Source organism: Pimephales promelas, chromosome 11, assembly GCF_988280905.1.
Source record: "Pimephales promelas chromosome 11, fPimPro1.hap1.1, whole genome shotgun sequence".
NCBI lineage: Eukaryota > Metazoa > Chordata > Actinopteri > Cypriniformes > Leuciscidae > Pimephales > Pimephales promelas.
In genome coordinates, this window is record NC_142779.1 from 22,202,902 (window position 1) to 22,221,617 (window position 18,716).

General features: G+C 36.8%; 1 protein-coding gene across 1 annotated transcript in view; it reads right to left on the reverse strand.

Annotated features, from left to right (window-relative positions):
* The window catches only part of eys (EGF-like photoreceptor maintenance factor), a 302,080-nt gene that overhangs the window by 31,663 nt on the left and 251,701 nt on the right, over positions 1–18,716 (reverse strand). Inside the window, exon 36 of the mRNA XM_039651858.2 lies at positions 17,543–17,693. Within this exon, the coding sequence (XP_039507792.2) occupies positions 17,543–17,693 (151 nt within the window). The remainder of the gene's footprint in view (positions 1–17,542; positions 17,694–18,716) is intronic.

Below are 18,716 nucleotides of genomic sequence, written 5' to 3' on the forward strand. Positions count from 1 at the left end.
TTTGATTATTTTAAAGAGGCGTTTTATGCCCCTTTACAAAGTCTTGATTTTGTTTTGGCGTCTACTAGAATAGATTTTCATTCTTGAATGTAAACAAACAAACAAACAAGTTTTTTTTTACATGTTTTACATTTTTTGCAGCACCTCTCTTCCCAGTCTGTTAGTAACGCTCTGAGCTGCGTTTCCCAAAAGCATTGCAAGCCTAAGTTGATCGTATAGACCATTGGTGGCAACTTACGATGCTTTTGGGAAACGTAGCCCTGTTTATTTCCAGTCTTTGTAAAGCTCCTCCTTCCGAAAAGCTCAGTGTGCTCTGATTGGTCCAGTGGATCAGTGTGATATGATTTGTCAGTCACTTTGAGTGCGTTTGGTAAAAAAAAAGAGAACACTCAGAACACACAGTTTTCACACAAAAATGACATTTAGCTGTCATTACTTAACTTCATGTTACTCCAAATCTATATGACCTTCTTAACACAAAAGTTATCGTCCATACAACAGAAGACATAACATTGGCTCAACCAAAAAGTGTGAGATTGGGGCTGGGACAATCTTTTTAACCAACCAATCGGGTGTTATTTTCAAGCAATAGCCTATTGTGGGCAATTGTATTTAAAAGTAAACTGTTTCCCAGCTCACAGTGTTACTGCTTTCTTTTCTAGACGTGGCAGTTAAAGGGCACCCGCTGAGATCTACAGGGGTTTGTCCATTTAAAGTAAACGACCCACAACAAAGAGAGACAGACAGAGATACAACAGATTTCAAAGACTCAACACTGCATTTATGTTGGACAATACAAATATGATGTTAAAAAGATTTAAATGTCACTTTATAAAGTGCGGCAGATGACACATTCTTAAAGGGTTAGTTCACCCAAAAATGAAAATTCTGTCAGTAAATTACTCACCCTCATGTTGTCCCAACCCCGTGAACATAAATGAAGTTATTTCTGACCTGAGAGCTGTCTCACTTCTCCATAGGCTTCTAAGGGATCGAAACTTGCCGGCCCAGAAATGTTCAAGACATTGTTAAAATAATCCAAGTGACTACAGTGGCTCAATCTTTTATTGAAAGTTTGTCAAGTGATGAGAATACTTTTTGTGCGCAAAAAACAATCAAAAATAACCACTTTATTCAACTATTCATTTGCTTCTCTGTGGGTTGTGAGATGTCACGTAGTGAAACTACGCTGTTGTACGCCACACGTAGGCTCACTATTGGCCAAAACTGGTCATGTGTGTGATGCGTGAGACATACAACCTAGAAGCTTTGTGCAGTTTCACAACATGAAATCTCGAGGCCCACAGAGAAGGAAATGAATAGTTGAATGAAGTCTTTATTTTTGTTTGTTTTTTACGGGGTTGGAACAACATGAGGATAAATTTTCATTTTGGGGTGAACTAACCCTTTAAATAGCTACATGCTGCCAAATGGCAAAGACAGCTAATATTTCTCTAGGCTCAAATTAAAAAGATCTAAAGGAACATCTAGTGCAGTGCTGAGGCTGAGCATGTCTGTGATGATCTAACTGGGCGCTGGTGTCATTCTTTCTGATGAGCTCTAGTGGACACGTGGATACAGTCCTGAGGGAACAGAATGAGCACACTGGTTATTTACAGAGAGAGAAAGGGCACAATTCCGTCATCTAGAAGTCTCAGTCAGATCTTATTATCAGTTTACTTCTCCAAAAGCACAAAGTATATACACCGCCATTGGCAAGATTTTTATAGCCTCTTATGTTCACCAAGGATGCATTTATTTGATTAAAATACAGTAAAAAAAAAGTTATTACGTTAACATATTATTACAATTTAAAATTCAGCTTTTATACAACTTTTTTTAATCACAGTAGAAAGCAGTTAAAGGGTTATTGCTTATATACTTTTGAACAGTAGTGTATTACAAACAAATAATAATGTTCCAAAACACATGTTTTACTGCTAAGAAAACATAAAAAAATATTTTAATAAATATGATATAAAATTATATATATATACACACATCTGTGCATATTTTTCCCCCATTTTCCCAGTGGCATATGCAAATTGTAACAGAACCAAAAAAACAAAACAAACAAACAAACAAAAAAACAAAAACAAAAAACAAATAGAGCAAGGAACCACTACATCTCTAACAACTGAGAATGTAAAATCAACATTTGAAAATTTGAATTTTATATTTCTCCATCGTTTAATTCTTTAATTCGACCATGCTGTTCGCAATGCATCATGGGATTGTAATTATTTCCCCTCACATACACAATCTTGTATCTTTGTATTTTTGTCTAATTTTCAAATACCGTTTTGTTTCAAATCAAAGTTTGTAGAGTTGTGATTCTCCTCTTACTGGTTTAGTAAATCTTTAATGAAGACTTTTTAAAAAAAAAAAAAAATCCCTATGGGAAAAATGATTGGAAAAAATACCTTTGAACCAGCGCCACTAAAAAAGGGGTGGCACTGTTGCGCTCTATGCTACTAAAAAGCCTTATTTAAAAAAAGATGTGGTTTCTTTTATCTTTATATTCTAAAATGATTGGCTCACAGGGTTTACACTGAGTTAGACATGACATCACACAAGTGCTGCCGTTCAACAACTATGAAATCTAGAGCTGATTATAATTGCAGTTCATGCTAAAGTTCACTAATGGATACTGGAAGACGCGGAGCATCGGAGAGCCTCTATTGCTCCAACTACAAAATATGTATAAAGTATACCGGCAACAGATGGCAGTAAAACATCATGAAGCTGCAGCTCTGCTGCCACAGCGACACACACACACACACACACACACACACACACACACACACACACACACACACACACACACACACACACACACACACACGGACAGCAATAACAACAAGTGACTATTTGATGGTAGATAATCTCAGCAGCACCATCAACCCACCATCAACCCAATTCTCTGTTGGCCCACAGATAATGTACAGATAAATATATGTTTATGCTGATTAAGGGCTATTAAACAGGTTCTTGCATTCATTCATGCATCCACTTCACTTGTTTTTCCTGCCCCTCATCTGAATGAGAGCCATAAAGAGTCACAATTGCTGCCACTCATTGATACATTTTTTTTTTCACATTGTCCAAAACACATCAATAGCTCAAACGGACTGTGTCATCATAAGCAACCTACGATGAATGTGGAATGGAAGAGCTTTGTTCCCACATGCATGCTTTTTGAGAGCCATGCATACGCGTCAAAGGCCGGTGGCAGATAACACTCTTCCCTTGATCACCCCCACCGAGGGAGCCGATAGAGACAGGCGCAGCCCTTCAGACTCACTCAACCAGCTGCACTGACTTTCCTGCATTAAAGTGTCAACCCATTTTTTGCATAACAAGCTCACTCGAATGGCTTCAGTTATTTTGGGCAGCTTGTGTTCTTAGTCATGTCTCCAGCTGATCTTCCAGACCTAAATTACAGGCGTGCCCTACGGCTTTGAGACGCTGCTCCAGATGAGGAGTCTGACTACTTTCCTGATTAAAAATAACAATGCTTTCAGCATGGCAGACACACAAATATTACTCTCAGAAAGCTGGTATGTTTTCAAAGCATGCATGAAATAAACATTTGAAGATAAGCTATATTGAAAATATGGTGATTACAGTGAGAAGACTTTAAAAATCTCCAATCATTCCAGTCCCCAATAGTGCCTGCGAAATGGACTTCAATGGCCATTTGGGCATCTTAAAATAAGCACTTTATTGTTTATTAAGAGTTTATTGAATATAGATATATGCAAGTGAAGTAAGTGCCAATATGATGGGTCATAATCTCAGCACAGAAACTCCATCATATATATATAATGTACACTCTAAAAAAAGGTTCTTCAGCGGTTCTTCAAGATTTCTTTGCTATATAGCACCACTACCATTTAAATAACCTGTTAAGCCCAGTTTGGTTCTTCAGTGGTTCTCTGGGGTGGTTAAGGTGCTCTATAGCACCTCTTATGGTTCTACATAACCCCATTTGACAAAGATAAGTGCTAAATGGCACTTAAAGGACAAGTTCGGTATTTTACAATTAAAGCCCTGTTTTAAGATCGTCTCTGATTAAATATAATGGTTGGGATTGTTTTTCAGACAGATGCTGCTGTCTGGAGAATTTTTGGATTCTGTGTTAGCACCCCCCCCCCCCACCTTTATAATGGTAGCATAGGTGCACTCGAACAATCATTCATAAAAACGCATAAAACTTTAGTTTACAAAGACGTGAAACTTACCGACTGGTCTGGGGTGTTCACTGATATGCTCACACAAAAATCGCTGCAAAAGATGCTTTCCAACAGGTTTTATCGTAGTTTTTGTCCGACTTCATTTTCTTCCTGTTTTCGGTCGAAGTCCACAATAGTAAATTGTCGAGTTCACGTGCGCGATCATTGGTAACTAGATAACTAAGGATCGCGCACGCAAACTCGACAATCGACTACTGTGGACTTCGACCAAAAACAGGAAGAAAATGGACTTGGACAAAAACTACGATAAAACCTGTTGGAAAGCATATTTTGCAGCGATTTTTGTGTGAGCATATCAGTGAAGACCCCAGACCACTCGGTTAGTTTCACGTCTTTGTATACTAAAGTTTTATGTGTTTTTATGAATGATTGTTTGAGTGCACCTATGCTTTCATTATAAAGGTGTGTGTGTGTGTGTGGGGGGGGATGCTAACACAGAATCCAAAAATTCTCGTGACAGCAGCATTTGTCTAAAAAACAATCTTAAAGGGTTAGTTCACCCAAAAATGAAAACTAAGTCATTAATTACTCACCCCCATGCTGTTCCAACCCCGTAAGACCTTCGTTCATCTTCGGAACACAAATAAAGATATTTTTGATTGAATCTGAGAGCTGGATCAGTCCTACATAGACTGCCTAAGGGACTGGCTCTTGACGGCCCATAAAGTCATTAAAGAAAAGGTTTAAATATTCCATGTGCCTACAGCAGCTCAATTATAAGTTTATCAAGCGACAAGACTACTTTTTGTGCGAAAAAAACATAAATAACGACTTTATTCCACTATTCCATTACTTCCTTATGGGCGCATGCGCGAGAACTGAGACGAGGACGTTCTCATTCATCTACTTCTTGTTACCGGCTGCTCACCGCTTAGGAGTTTTACCGCCACCTACCGTATAAGATGATGTGCTGATATAGCTGGAAGCAGAGGAAGATGCGCGCTGTGCACTTAAAAGCCTTTAATCTTCTCAAAAAACGACAGTGTTCCTTATAATCCGGAGCGCCTTATATATGGATCATCATTTTATACGGTAGGTGGCGGTAAAACTCCTAAGCGGTGAGCAGCCGGTAACAAGAAGTAGTCGAATGAGAACGTCCTCGTCTCAGTTCTCGCGCATGCGCCCATGAGGAAGTAATGGAATAGTGTAATAAAGTCGTTATTTATGTTTTTTTCGCACAAAAAGTAGTCTCGTCACTTGATAAACTTATAATTGAGCCGCTGTAGGCACATGGAATATTTAAACCTTTTCTTTAATGACTTTAAGGGCCGTCAAGAGCCAGTCCCTTAGGCAGTCTATGTAGGACTGATCCAGCTCTCAGATTCAATCAAAAATATCTTTATTTGTGTTCCGAAGATGAACGAAGGTCTTACGGGGTTGGTACAGCATGGGGGTGAGTAATTAATGACTTAATTTTCATTTTTGGGTGAACTAACCCTTTAACTATTCTATTTCATCAGAGACGATCTTAAAACTTTAATTGTAAAATACCGAACTTGTCCTTTAAAGTGGTTTCCCTATGATTACAAGCCAATTAACCACTTGTAGTGCTATTTAGCACCATTTTTGTTTAGTGTATGTATGTATGTGTATATATATATATATATATATATATATATATAGAGAGAGTTCAGATGCAAAAGCCTCTAAATGCCATTTGAAATTTTCTTCTTCAATGATGATTTTTTATCAAACTTGTATATTTAAGTTCAGTAATTTCACTTAAATAACAATTAATAGGTAATTATCATTGTCATTTAAGTGAAATCACTGAACTTAAATGTACAAGCTTGATAAAAATTATCATTCTAGAAGAAAATTTCAAATGGCACTTAGAGGCTTTTGCATCTGAACGCTTCATATATATATATACACACACATACACTATATATATATATATATATATATATATATATATATACAGTATATATACACTTTATACATATATATGAATGGATGGATGAATTGGACTCCTACAGATAGATGTGTAAGAAGCAGCATACACTTGTGTAGGGACAACATGAATTGAAGCGCAGCCAATGCAAATGGAGCAAAAATGACTCATCTTGCACTACAAAAAAATCCCTCTAAAATGTCATTCCTCTTGATGCCACCTGCAACACTTGAGCAAGTAGATTCACAGCAGCTTTTATTTTTTTAGGATTGAGCTCCTCCAAATGTTCTGTTTAAGTACAAATGCTTTCCTTGTTGTTGACGTATTTCATATTCAGAATAATTTTATGTTTCATATTCAGAATAATTGTATGGTCTTAAATGTAATACCATAAGCAAAGTAAAATTCAACAACTTGGGGGACGAAATATACAGCACCAACATGGTGTCTCAGCAGTTGCTGGGAAATGAATAGGAAAAATATCTGCAGATCTAATGCATAGATCCACAGAGCAGCCGCATTGAGACTGCTTCCCTTTTTTCAAGAAAAAAACAGCAGTAGTTGCCAGGAATAAATGGCATACATTTAAATAATAATATGTGCGAAGGAATGAAAAGTTCATGTGTAATAAAGGACATGACACAATGCTGTGTAATGCAGCGGCTCTCGCTTGTTGACCTTTGGCTTTTGTGTTAACAGAAATGACTCACACAGCAGACTTGGTTGAACACCAATCGCAGCAGAAGCATCTGGCAATATATGCAGACATATATACACCGGCAACAGACTAGGAGGAACTCACAGGGTAAACAATAAGACACCACGCAAGCTTTTAACCTAATTTAACCTGTCTGCTGCACAGACCAGCACTAAACCAGATCGAAAAGCCTCCAGCAATACATATGCAAGATCAACAGACCACATTAAACGGGTAACCTTGCATGCAGTGTACAGAGCATGTCGAACGCTAATAGTATGTGTTCAAAAAAAAAAAGCCAACAGCAATGTATATACTGCTTATTTGCTGTATATAAAGACTCCAGCAAGCAGAGACAAGAAAAGGAGGGCCAAACTGCTCAGAAACAGCACAGTCAAACTGTGCTCACAAAGTATGAATTAATAAGATCAACGCATGAATAAAAGATTGTTCTTCAAGTGAATTGAATATACATCAAACATTCACAACAGAATGTTATTCCCAGAAATGGGAGAGAGGGAGAATGAGGTGTAAGTTTCAGACTTCTTTAAAACTCAGATGAGGGGTTTTGATGTGTGAAATCTATAGATCCACAGTTTAGGAAGACTGATCAAAAACTTTGGACTAAAGTATTTCTTCCGTCTTTTCTTGAAGCGAGGAAGCGGCGGTATATTGCGCAGTCGAGGCGACTCATCCACTTGTCACTTGATATGAATTTATGTGAGCTGAGTAAGATCAGATAGGATAGAAATGCATTGATCCCTGAGGGAAAATTTGCTCGTCACAGTGGCACAGTGTCACGTAGAACACAACTGTGTTCATCATGGTCCAGTAAACACAAAAGGGCAAGATCAAGACCACAATAGAGTGAATCACTTGCAATACCTCTAAAATTAAAACCGGGACACATAATAAAACACATTACTGTCTGTAAGCTGCACACAAGTGGCTAACAGAAGTTATTTTTGATCGATAGCTCCAAGTGAAGATGCTGATATAAATATAGTCAACATTTATTATCCACTGGATCTTTTCTACACTGTTGAGGTGAGGCATATACATTCTCTTACTACTTAGCATTATGCAGTATACAGTGCTCTGTACACTGGAGTTCCTGCATGAAAGCAATGCACTCAACTTGATCTTCTGTTTGTATTGTGATAAATGAACCACAAGGAAGAGCAAGAGCAATTTTAACTCTTTTGAATTTTAACTGTACTTTTATACAGGGTTGAGTAAATTCTTTTGATTATTTACACATGCACACATGCACTTGTGTCCACGCATTATGTTTTCATTTATATGGGGAATTTCCTTAGACATTAAGAGCTTTATACTGTACAATCTGCATATTCTATCCACTTACAATAAAACTAACTCTAAACCTACCCAACACACAAAACTGTCTGCAATCTTTCATTAAAATAATCATAACTTAAATCACAAAATGATTTATAAGCTGTTTTTCCCCTAAGGACAAGGATTTCAGATATTTTCTACCTTACACACACACACACACACACACACACAATACGTTTATCTTGTTTACTAATTAGCCATGCTGTTTATGCAGGCTGATAGGCTACTTTCCCCTCGAATAGTAAATGATTTAATTTGAATTTTTAATTTTGCCATTCAGCATAACAAAATGTCCACTAATTATTTTACAATATTTGATTAATTTTATAAAAAACCCAAACATTCTGGCAAATTAGGTTTTTCTTCCATCGTGGTTCGTGAATAGATGGATAATTTACACAATCACCTAAAGGATTATTATTATAATTTCGTATAATTTCTCAATAATGCAATCTAATCAACCAATCACATGGCAGTTGCTTCATTTAGGGGTGTGGTCTTGGTCAAGACAATCTCCCGAACTCCAAACTGAATGTCAGAATGGGAAAGAAAGGTGATTTAAGCCATTTTGAGTGTGGCATGGTTGTTGGTTCCAGACGGGCCGGTCTGAGTGTTTCACAATCTTTTCACGCACAACCATTTCTAGGGTTTACAAAGAATGGTGTGAAAAAGGAAAAACATCCAGTATGCGGAAGTCCAGTGGTCGAAAATGCCTTGTTGATGCTAGAGGTCAGAGGAGAATGGGCCGACTGATTCAAGCTGATAGAAGAGCAACTTTGACTGAAAAAAATATGCGATATGCAGCAAAGCATTTGTGAAGCCACAACACGCACAAACTTGAGGCGGATGGGCTACAATAGCAGAGTGGTAGCTACAACTACCACTACTCATCTCCACTACAAATAGGAAAAAGAGGCTACAATTTGCAAAAGCTTGCCAATTTGGACAGTTGAAAACTGGTAAAATGTTGCCTGGTCTGAGTCTTGATTGTTGAGACTGTTGAGACATTCAGATGGTAGATTTAGAATTTGGCGTAAACAGAATGAGAACATGAATCCATCATGCCTTGTTACCACTGTGCAGGCTGATGGTGGTGGTGTAATGGTGTGGGGGATGTTTTCTTGGCACACTTTAGGCCACTTAGTGCCAATTGGGCATCGTTTAAATGCCACGGCCTACCAGAGCATTGTTTCTGACCATGTCCATCCCTTTATGGCCACCATGTACCCATCCTCTGATGGCTACTTCCAGAACATGACAATGAGTTCACTGTACTAAAACGCCCCCCACAGTCACCAGATCTCAACCCAATAGAGAATCTTTGGGATGTGGTGGAGCGGGAGCTTCGTGCCCTGGACTTGATCCCACAAATCTCCATCAACTGCAAGATGCTATCCCATCAATATGGTCCAACATTTCTAAAGAATGCTTTCGGCACCTTGTTGAGTCAATGCCACATAGAATTAAGGCAGTTCTGAAGGCGAAAGGGGGTCAAACACCTTTATTATGGTGTTCCTAATAATCCTTTAGGTGAGTGTATGCATATAAATATACAAATAATGTAAATATTATGACAGTTTAATTAACATTTCTATGGGTGGGATTTCAAACACTGATTAGTAGTATTATCTAATGTTAAGGAGTTACCACATGTTTGTGGGTATATCAAACTGAAGAGAAGGAAAATGCATTATTTATAGCGGTTCCATAAATCATCTTTCTAATTTCTTTCCAATATAATTCAAATCATATTCATCAGTTGAAAGGTAAAATGCATGCTAAATTTTTATTTTATTACTGCTGGTGCTTTGTACCATCCAGCTTGATGATAAATGAATAAGTAATCCATGAGTAATGGTACAACTTGACATCTTTCCATGAACTGAGATAATTGACAAGGTTTTCAATCATTCGTCAACAGCTGCTATAATTCTGTCAGCCTCATCTATAAACATTGACATCTCAAGTGCTGAAGAACATTCGCCAAACAGACCATTGACACAGACCTATAAGCATCTCAAACCGCTCTTCAGTTCTTCAGGTATATCATTAGTGGCCAATGATTCACATTACTTTCTCCAGAGCCTGATTTTTCAAGTGACCCTTTAGACTGAGGCAATGCAAAATCTGAGATGATGGGAATCCCCACAACAGGTTTAAGATCATAAAAAGGATAATCTGAAAACAAGTCACAGGAAGGACTTGTTCATATGATTGTGAAGTATTTAATAATATATATATATATATATATATATATATATATATATATATATATATATATATATATGGAGTTAACCCCCCATTGCGTTACACTTGATGTTAACATGGCTGCAGGGATTTGCTCCCATTCAGACACAAAAGATCAGGCAGTCAGCATTTCCGATTCATCCCAAAGGTGGTTCAGGCCTGGGCTTTATGCAGACCAGTCAGGATTTTCAACAAAAGACTAAGTAAATCATTTCTAGATGCACCTCAGGTGATTGTAAAGCTGAAACAAAATGGTTCATGCTTGTCTATGAGATTGCACAGTTGTATGATTGATTTTCTGCGCAGATGTATCTAGAATAGCCAAACCCATTAATTATAACTGGATGTCTATGTACTTCTGGCCATAAATGCACACACATAGCCCCAAAACTCACGCACACCACAGCACACCACACACATAAAAACGCCAACTCATTTAAGGTAATTAAAAAGAATAATGAAAGCACGTGACATCCAGACTCTCTCCTCTAATGAAAGGTACCCCGCTTCTTCCAGCTGCATTAAGATTCTGTTTAAGTGCCACTTGGCTGACCTTGATCCAGTACCATACAACGCGTGATCTCATCAGATCTTCACGGCTCAAGCAGACCCAGAGAGATGACCTCAAAAATCAAGAGGCAGAATTATTGATATCGACAATGCCAGGTTCATTCTCACCGTCTGACAGGAGGAGGAGATTAGACTCTCACGTCAGTGCTCGGAGGTCAGGGACAGAGTACATTCTTAGAAGCAAAGGTTCTATATAGAACATTAAAAGGTTCTATCAGTGCTACATCTTTGGAACCCCTAAAAGGTTCTATACAGAATCCTTTTTAAGGGTTTAATAAAAAGAACACTTTACGGTTCTTTGTAACCAGGAAAAAGATTCTATATGTAACCTTTTGGGTTCATTCATTATCATTTGTTTCAGCCCATTCTCACCCCCAAGGCGTCACTTAACTGACGCCTTGGGAAGCATTTGGACATGCTTCAATATCTGACGCTTTAGGCGCCCTTTAGCGTCAGTAAGATGACGCCCTAGGATCGCGTGTACCCTACCCCCACCCCACACCTAAACCTAACCGCGTCCTCTAACTGACGCTTTCCTTTAGCGTCAGTTAGATGACGCCATAGGAATGCGTTGTTTGTTTTGTCCTTTCCGGTGTTCTGTCGATTTTTTCTGCCTTGTCGAAAAATGCTACCGTAGCGCGAATTGATCACAGAATGCTGATTAAAGTCGTATGAAATACAATTATAATACAATTCTAAGTTATGAATAGTTACTGTATACTGTAGACTACTGTTTTTATTTTTAAAACCGTGTGAAAAGAAAAATATTCATAGATAATTTCATAAAATATTCATCTTTGACTTCAAAGTACACCTTTCCTCGTAGTAACTGAAACTTTTTTCAGCTGGCTGACCGTATAAATATTCCAACGCATTCTCATCCTTTAACGTCATATAGAACGCTATATGACAAAACGGCGCTATACTACAGACATGGCACCCGTTATCGTTAATATAACACGCGCTGTGATGGTTAGGTTTAGGTGTGGGGTAGGGTAGTCTCATATTACGCTAAAGGATTTATGACGCCTTGGGTTCGCGTGAATATTAACGATAAAGGGTGCCATGTGCGTAGTATAGCGCCGTTTTGTCATATAGCGTTCTATGTGGCGCTAAAGGATGAGAACGGGCTAAAATATTCATATGGCAGTAAGCATTTTTTAAAGGGAAATTATACATTATAACAGGAAAATTTACCTTTTGTAAAAAAAAAAAAAAAAAAACTGCGAGTCTGCATATGCGCATAACCAGTAAGTAGCAAATCTCGATGGGTAGCATGAATCGTCAGAACACCGGATTAAATATTTCAAATTATTGACAAACATCAAGACCCTAAAATGTATTTATGAATGGATGTGAACGATCACAAAATTCAAGATGTGGGGGTTAGAAAATGCATATATTTATATCATTTTATGTAGTTAATCAATATCACAAGAAGTGTGCCATTTCAGTTTTTCTCCTCCAAAAATCAGCATGATTAAACAGTTTAATAAACAACAACTACAAAATGTTGCAGAATAGTGTAATATATGAATGAATAATAGCCTATAAAGAACCTTTGTGCCAAAAGGGTTCTTTCTTGTCATTATAGAACCTTTTTTTAGCATAAAAGGTTCTTTGGAGTTGAGTAAAAAACCCTATGCTTCATTTATAGAACCCCAATGAACGTTTTTTTCTACGAGTGTATATACTGTATATCGAGATGAAGATATATCAGGATATTATGATTATCATCAACCAAAAGATGAAGACATTAGGCTTTGTATACAGGAGTAAATATAGCTAAACATTACTGTGTGTGCAGTAACTTCAATTACAATTTTTTAATCTGCATATTGATTCTAAGTGTACTTTTTGTTACTTTGTGGAATTTGTCAATTTCACACACGCACACAAAGAAATCTATACAACAGGGTGAATTTTATTTTCTAAGATTTTCTAGAATTTCCTTTTTTTTTTCAATTGTGAATGCAAAAGACTTTTGCTTTAAACAGGTGAATCTCTCCCAGTTGTCTTCAGCGTCATTTGTTGGCACAGTATGGTGCATGTGCATTAGTTTGCAATGATGTTTTTAACTTGCTGTTATCTTAATGTTATTTAAATGGCAAAAGTGCACTCCTTTTAAAAGATTTTAGCTGCTGGTGCATTTTGGCCAATTCAAGACACTCAATGCTTCAGACACCATTCTGTGTTTTGAACTTTTTATATCCTGTCGAACTTGCAGTTGAACCTTGCTTCTTTTTAAGGTGATTTTACATAAATGCACAATTTTGATACTTTTGATACACAATTTTTGACACTTTCTGACTGTTTTCACATGCTACCTCTGTAATAGACTCTCTAATTTCTGGTTTCTTAACATTTGTGTTTTTTCTTAGCAACACTAGCATTGTAATCTTATAAAAATAACCTGGAATAGGGATACACATTTAAAATTATGTCATTATTTACTCGCATCACGTCATTCCAAACCTGTATTGACTTTCTTTCGTCCGAGGAGCACAAAAGAAGGTATTACGAATTATATTTCAAATGTTATTGGTTTTGTGTACTGTTACTAAATACATGTTTTGTATATTATACAATGAAGGACAATGGGGCTCTGAAACAACATTGGAACCTATTGATTTTCATTGTATGGACAAAAAGATTTTTTTTTTGTTTTTTTTGTGCTCAACGGTGAAAAAAAAGTCTTGGAACAACATGATGGTGAGTAAATGATAAAAGAATTAATATATTTTAGTGATAACTTTTTTTACGTGTTACTGATGTTCCTGTTGCTGCAGGCCAGAGGGCGGGGCCAATGGTTTGTTGTGTCATATGCAAATATATTTACCTGTGTGATGTCACAGATCCCGCAATATAAAAATCAAGCTGCTTTTGGAGCTTTTTGAATACATTTTTGTTGGTGTTTTTTTTTTTTAAATAATGAAAGCTATGAAACTTGTAGGATACTTTTATAGTATAACGCCCTTCTATACGTCAAAAGATCAAGGCAAATTTGATTTCTCATGTCATGACCCCATTTCATTTCTCATTCTGTACCATTTGAATCAGGTATTTCTAAAGGACTACATGCACCATTTTTTTTTTTTTACATTATCTCACAACATCATTTAAAGTCTTATTGGACATGGATGTGCCAATGTCAAAAGAATGACGGAGTCTGTGGAATATTGAGAACAAAGAAAGCAGATATTCAGTGCAGATGGCACATCTGACAATATCTCCATTCCATCAGCCAGACTATTTCCTCAGACAAGTGACAGAAGGAAAGAAACCTTCTCCAAGCCCTAAGAGATGAGACCGCCGAGTCAAACAAGACAGCAGGAATATCTAGAGACAACTGATACAGGCTGTCGGATTGTAGAAGTGCTTGGCATCTAAACACATCTCCTATGGGAGAAAAGCTGTTCAAGGAACCCATCAAATATACAAGTGAAATCAGCACTCTAATGGCCGACGACTGGACTGCATTGCCTAAAATAGTTGCAAAAAAAATGCATTAAAATGTTGCTTAACTGCTGTCAGACCACCATTACATCTGAAGAGAGTTCATAAAACTATCCAGGGCTAAGATAAAATGTAATTGAATAAATGAAAGCAATGCATAATGATACATTGAAATGAAACATTTACCAATACAAATTTGTTATACTTTTTGAGAGGACAAGTAAGCAGGTTAAGTCTAAACAGGGTTGTCAATCAATACAAAATGTATTGTTGTATTCCATCTACAATAGTTTTTTGCCCTGCTGTATGAACATGTGCATAATTTTGTCTCTATTTTTCATGACTGTGCCATTTTTAAGATGCTCTAAATCAGTATTAGAGAATATTGTGATATGAATGAATATTATATTAAATATTGCGATATTTGTTTTCAATGCATCGTTTTTTAAAACAATTAATTGCACTAAATGAACACATTGCATTGAAAGACCTAATTGTAATATTTTACTTGCATGATTTAATGCAATAGTTATGCTAATGGTAAATAATTGCCATTCTATTAACAGCATCTTGACATTTAATACATTTGAATCCTTATGCAAATTACTTCTGCAATATGTTCAAGCACAGTCATCTTTACTAAATAGAAATCATAACAGTAATAGTGCAAGTTTGTGGGTTAAAATACATTTTCCATTTGAGTGGTTATGTCTATATATGCTCATTTCATTATATCAATTATGAAATCATGTGCAAGCGGTGACTGGCTCCCTCTAGATAATGTTAATTTGCATTATTATTTGGTGATGATACGAACAAAGGCTATGTAGCAGTAAGCCATATGAAAAAGCAGCTTTGATGTGCATCCCACAGCATTCACGTGTCAAAACTCATGAGTCCTAAGCATGAGATTCACAAAGCCCAGAAAAGAGCTGCTACCGTTTATAAAAGATATCACATTCAATATTAAAACCTGTAGCTGTGATATACTGAAGGAGTATATAAAATTGGCATATAAGAATCGTTTATTTGAATCTTCAAGAAAAGCCAAAAACTTCAGAGTGTTTCTTCAACTATGGCACTTTAATTTCCCAGGGGTTGATTTAGATTAAAACAGATTTCTATTTTTTCTTCTTGTTTTTATATGAAGGTCAAATTAAAAACTTGTGGAATTTGTATTGGCCTCATCCTTTTTGCTACTTTGTCGAGATATAATAATAAATCCATGTAAAAATTCTTATGATAAAAGTCACAGTATGCCAGTGTGAAAATTCAAAATCACATAGGAAATGGTACATGAATTAATATTAAAGAACTTATGAAAGAACTTCTGTAATATGAAATAACTTTGGGTTCCATCAAATCTAAACTGTTAGCAGATTAGCTAATAAAGAATCTTTTCTTGTACAAATTATTTATTGAAAGAAAATCTTTAGAGAAAGAAAGAATTTATTGAAAAAAATAAAAATAAAAAATAAATAAATAAGATATTTTTTTAATTAGAAGCAAAACTGCACAAGATATCAAGTCTTGTTGCCTTTCAATCGCTCACGTCGACGTCACGTCTCCCGTTCTAACACAGTCTCATCCCAAGAAGTCATATAACTGACGTCTTGGGACGTCTTTTGACCATACGTCAACATCCGCCTTTTTAGGGTACCCTTAAACGTCGGTTACATGACGATCCCGGGCCGTCGTACAACTGACGCTTTACCTTTAACGTTGGTTAGGTGACGGGTTAGGTTTAGGGGTAGGTTTAGGTCTGGGGTAGGGTTAAGATCCGATAACGTCATCTAACCGACGTTTAAAGGACAACTCCGGCGCAAAATGAACCTTTAGTCTAATTACACATTGTTACCTAGTCAACCGTTATCTGAGATTTGTTTTCATGATTGCCGAATGTAAATAGTTTTATCTCTAAAAACAGTTTAGCCTATAACGCTAGTATAATGCTAGTATATAGGGCATAGAGTAATGACAAATAAAAATCGCTTGTTATTACCACTAAAAAGGCTCAAAATAGCCCCGCACTAACACGACAGCATAAAAAGAGTCCCTACATTCAAACCGAAGCATTGAGAACTTTGTCAGTGTCCATACAGTTTAATAAGCAGATGTTTTATACACACAGTAAATTTCACGAATTCAGGAAGAAGCCATCTTGGAAAAATAGTCTCGACCAGTCGATCTACGAACGCCGATCCAAGTGCGCTGGTGAGATGTGAATAAGGTGATAAGGTGAGCGCGAACAGTAGGCTACGTGTACATATTGAAGACAAGTAAACGGTTTGTGTTTGTGTTTCTTCTGGAAACAACGGATCATATGAGATTCTGCACAGTTCAGCGCACTTGGATCGGCGCTCGTAGATCGACTGGTAGAGACTATTTTTCAAAGATGGCTTCTTCCTGTATTTGCGAAATTTACTGTGTGTATAAAATATCTTCTTATTAAACTGTGTGGACACTGACAAAGTTCTCAACGCTTCGGTTTGAATGTAGGGACCCTTGTTATGCTATCGTTTTGGTGTGGGGCTATTTTGAGCCTTGTTAGTGCTAATAACAAGCGATTTTTATTTGTCATTACTCTATGCCCTATATACTAGCATTATACTAACGTTATAGGCTAAACTGTTTTTAGAGATAGAACTATTTACATTCGGCAATCATGAAAACAAATCTCAGATAACGGTTGACTAGGTAGCAATGTGTAATTAGACCAAAGGTTCATTTTGCGCCGAAGTTGTCCTTTAAGGGTACCCTAAAAAGCCGTATGTTGACGTATGGTCACAAGACGTCCCAAGACGTCAGTTATATGACGTCTTGGGATGAGACCTTTTCAGATAATATGTCTGAAAATGTATTTATTTTCCTTACATATTTGTTAAATTGTAACAAAAACTTTGCAAGGTCAATGATTTAAACAAGAAAAAAGAACTTCACAGTTCAGCTTCTAAAGCTAATTCATTTGTTTTACTAGTGTTAAAATGTTTTAAATCAGGACAAAAATACAAAAAAAAAAAGCTCTTTTGCATGCAGTGTAAAAATAAATAAAACAATTCTCACCTCACTGTAATTGGCACCAAGCTATCGTTCCTGATAGTCTGATGAGCAGCTGTGGTCAGAACATGAGCACCACTGCAGCCCAGCCTGGCCACTGGCCTTTCATTCTGGAAAAACACATGAAGGAAACGCTCTCCAAGATGTTGCTCCCGGGCTATAAGGGAAGAAGGAATATAAAGAGATGAGGAAGCTTTCACTCAGATCTTATCATAATGGAATTTAGCAATGAACTGCTTTAATTTGGGGCTAGAAACCATGTTTAAGGCATTCGCAATCTCTGATCTTCTGTAAAGTCACTCAAATTTCATTCAAAGTTAGTATGACATATATTTATATATATATATAAATATATATAAAAACGGATTTTAGAAAGCATCAAACCAAATTCTAACTCTAAGGCCGTGTGTCCACCAAAGCGTTTTTAGTCAGCTGAAAACGCTAGACGCTCTGTTGAAGAAACCGTGGTTTGGGCGCTTGAGAGCGTTTTGGCAGCGCAGCATTTTTTCCGTTGAGACGTTTTGTTGCTATGACACAGAATATCCGCAGCAGAGTTTACTAGTAACTGATTTCACAGATAATTAGTTTCATACTAAAAATATATTTTTTCACAGTTAGCTCTGTGATTGATGTCATTGTACAGAAAGAATGTTGTGACAGTTGGTCAGTGTTGTTTAGTCCCGCCCCTCCTCCACTGTGATTGGACGGCTGGGTAAAAATTGACAGTGATGAGTGCTGCGTTTTATCCAAAGTTGAACATTTTTCAACTCTCGGCGACAAGTAAAAAACGCCCGGCCCTTGGCGCTTCAGCATGAAAAAAACGCTCAGCGCCTCGTTACGCTCATGGCGTTTAAAAAACGCGGCGCTCCCATTGAAAACAACTGAAAACGTACACCAGGCGCGTGGAGAAATGCTTTGGCCTAAATCCTTATAAAGCAGATAAATGGCAATCTTCTTGTTCTTTTTTTATTGTTTTATCTGTTTTACTTGTGCTATCCGTATATTTCATAGATATTTTATAGTAAAGAATGCAGTTTGCGTTTAATTGGTTGTTTCTTTTGAAATTAGGTCACGATAAGAAATAAGTTACATACATAAAGAATCTACTATTTTTTTCTGTTTATTTGTAAAAAATATTTCTACATTTTTTGTTGTTTACTGATTTATCGTGTTCAAACTC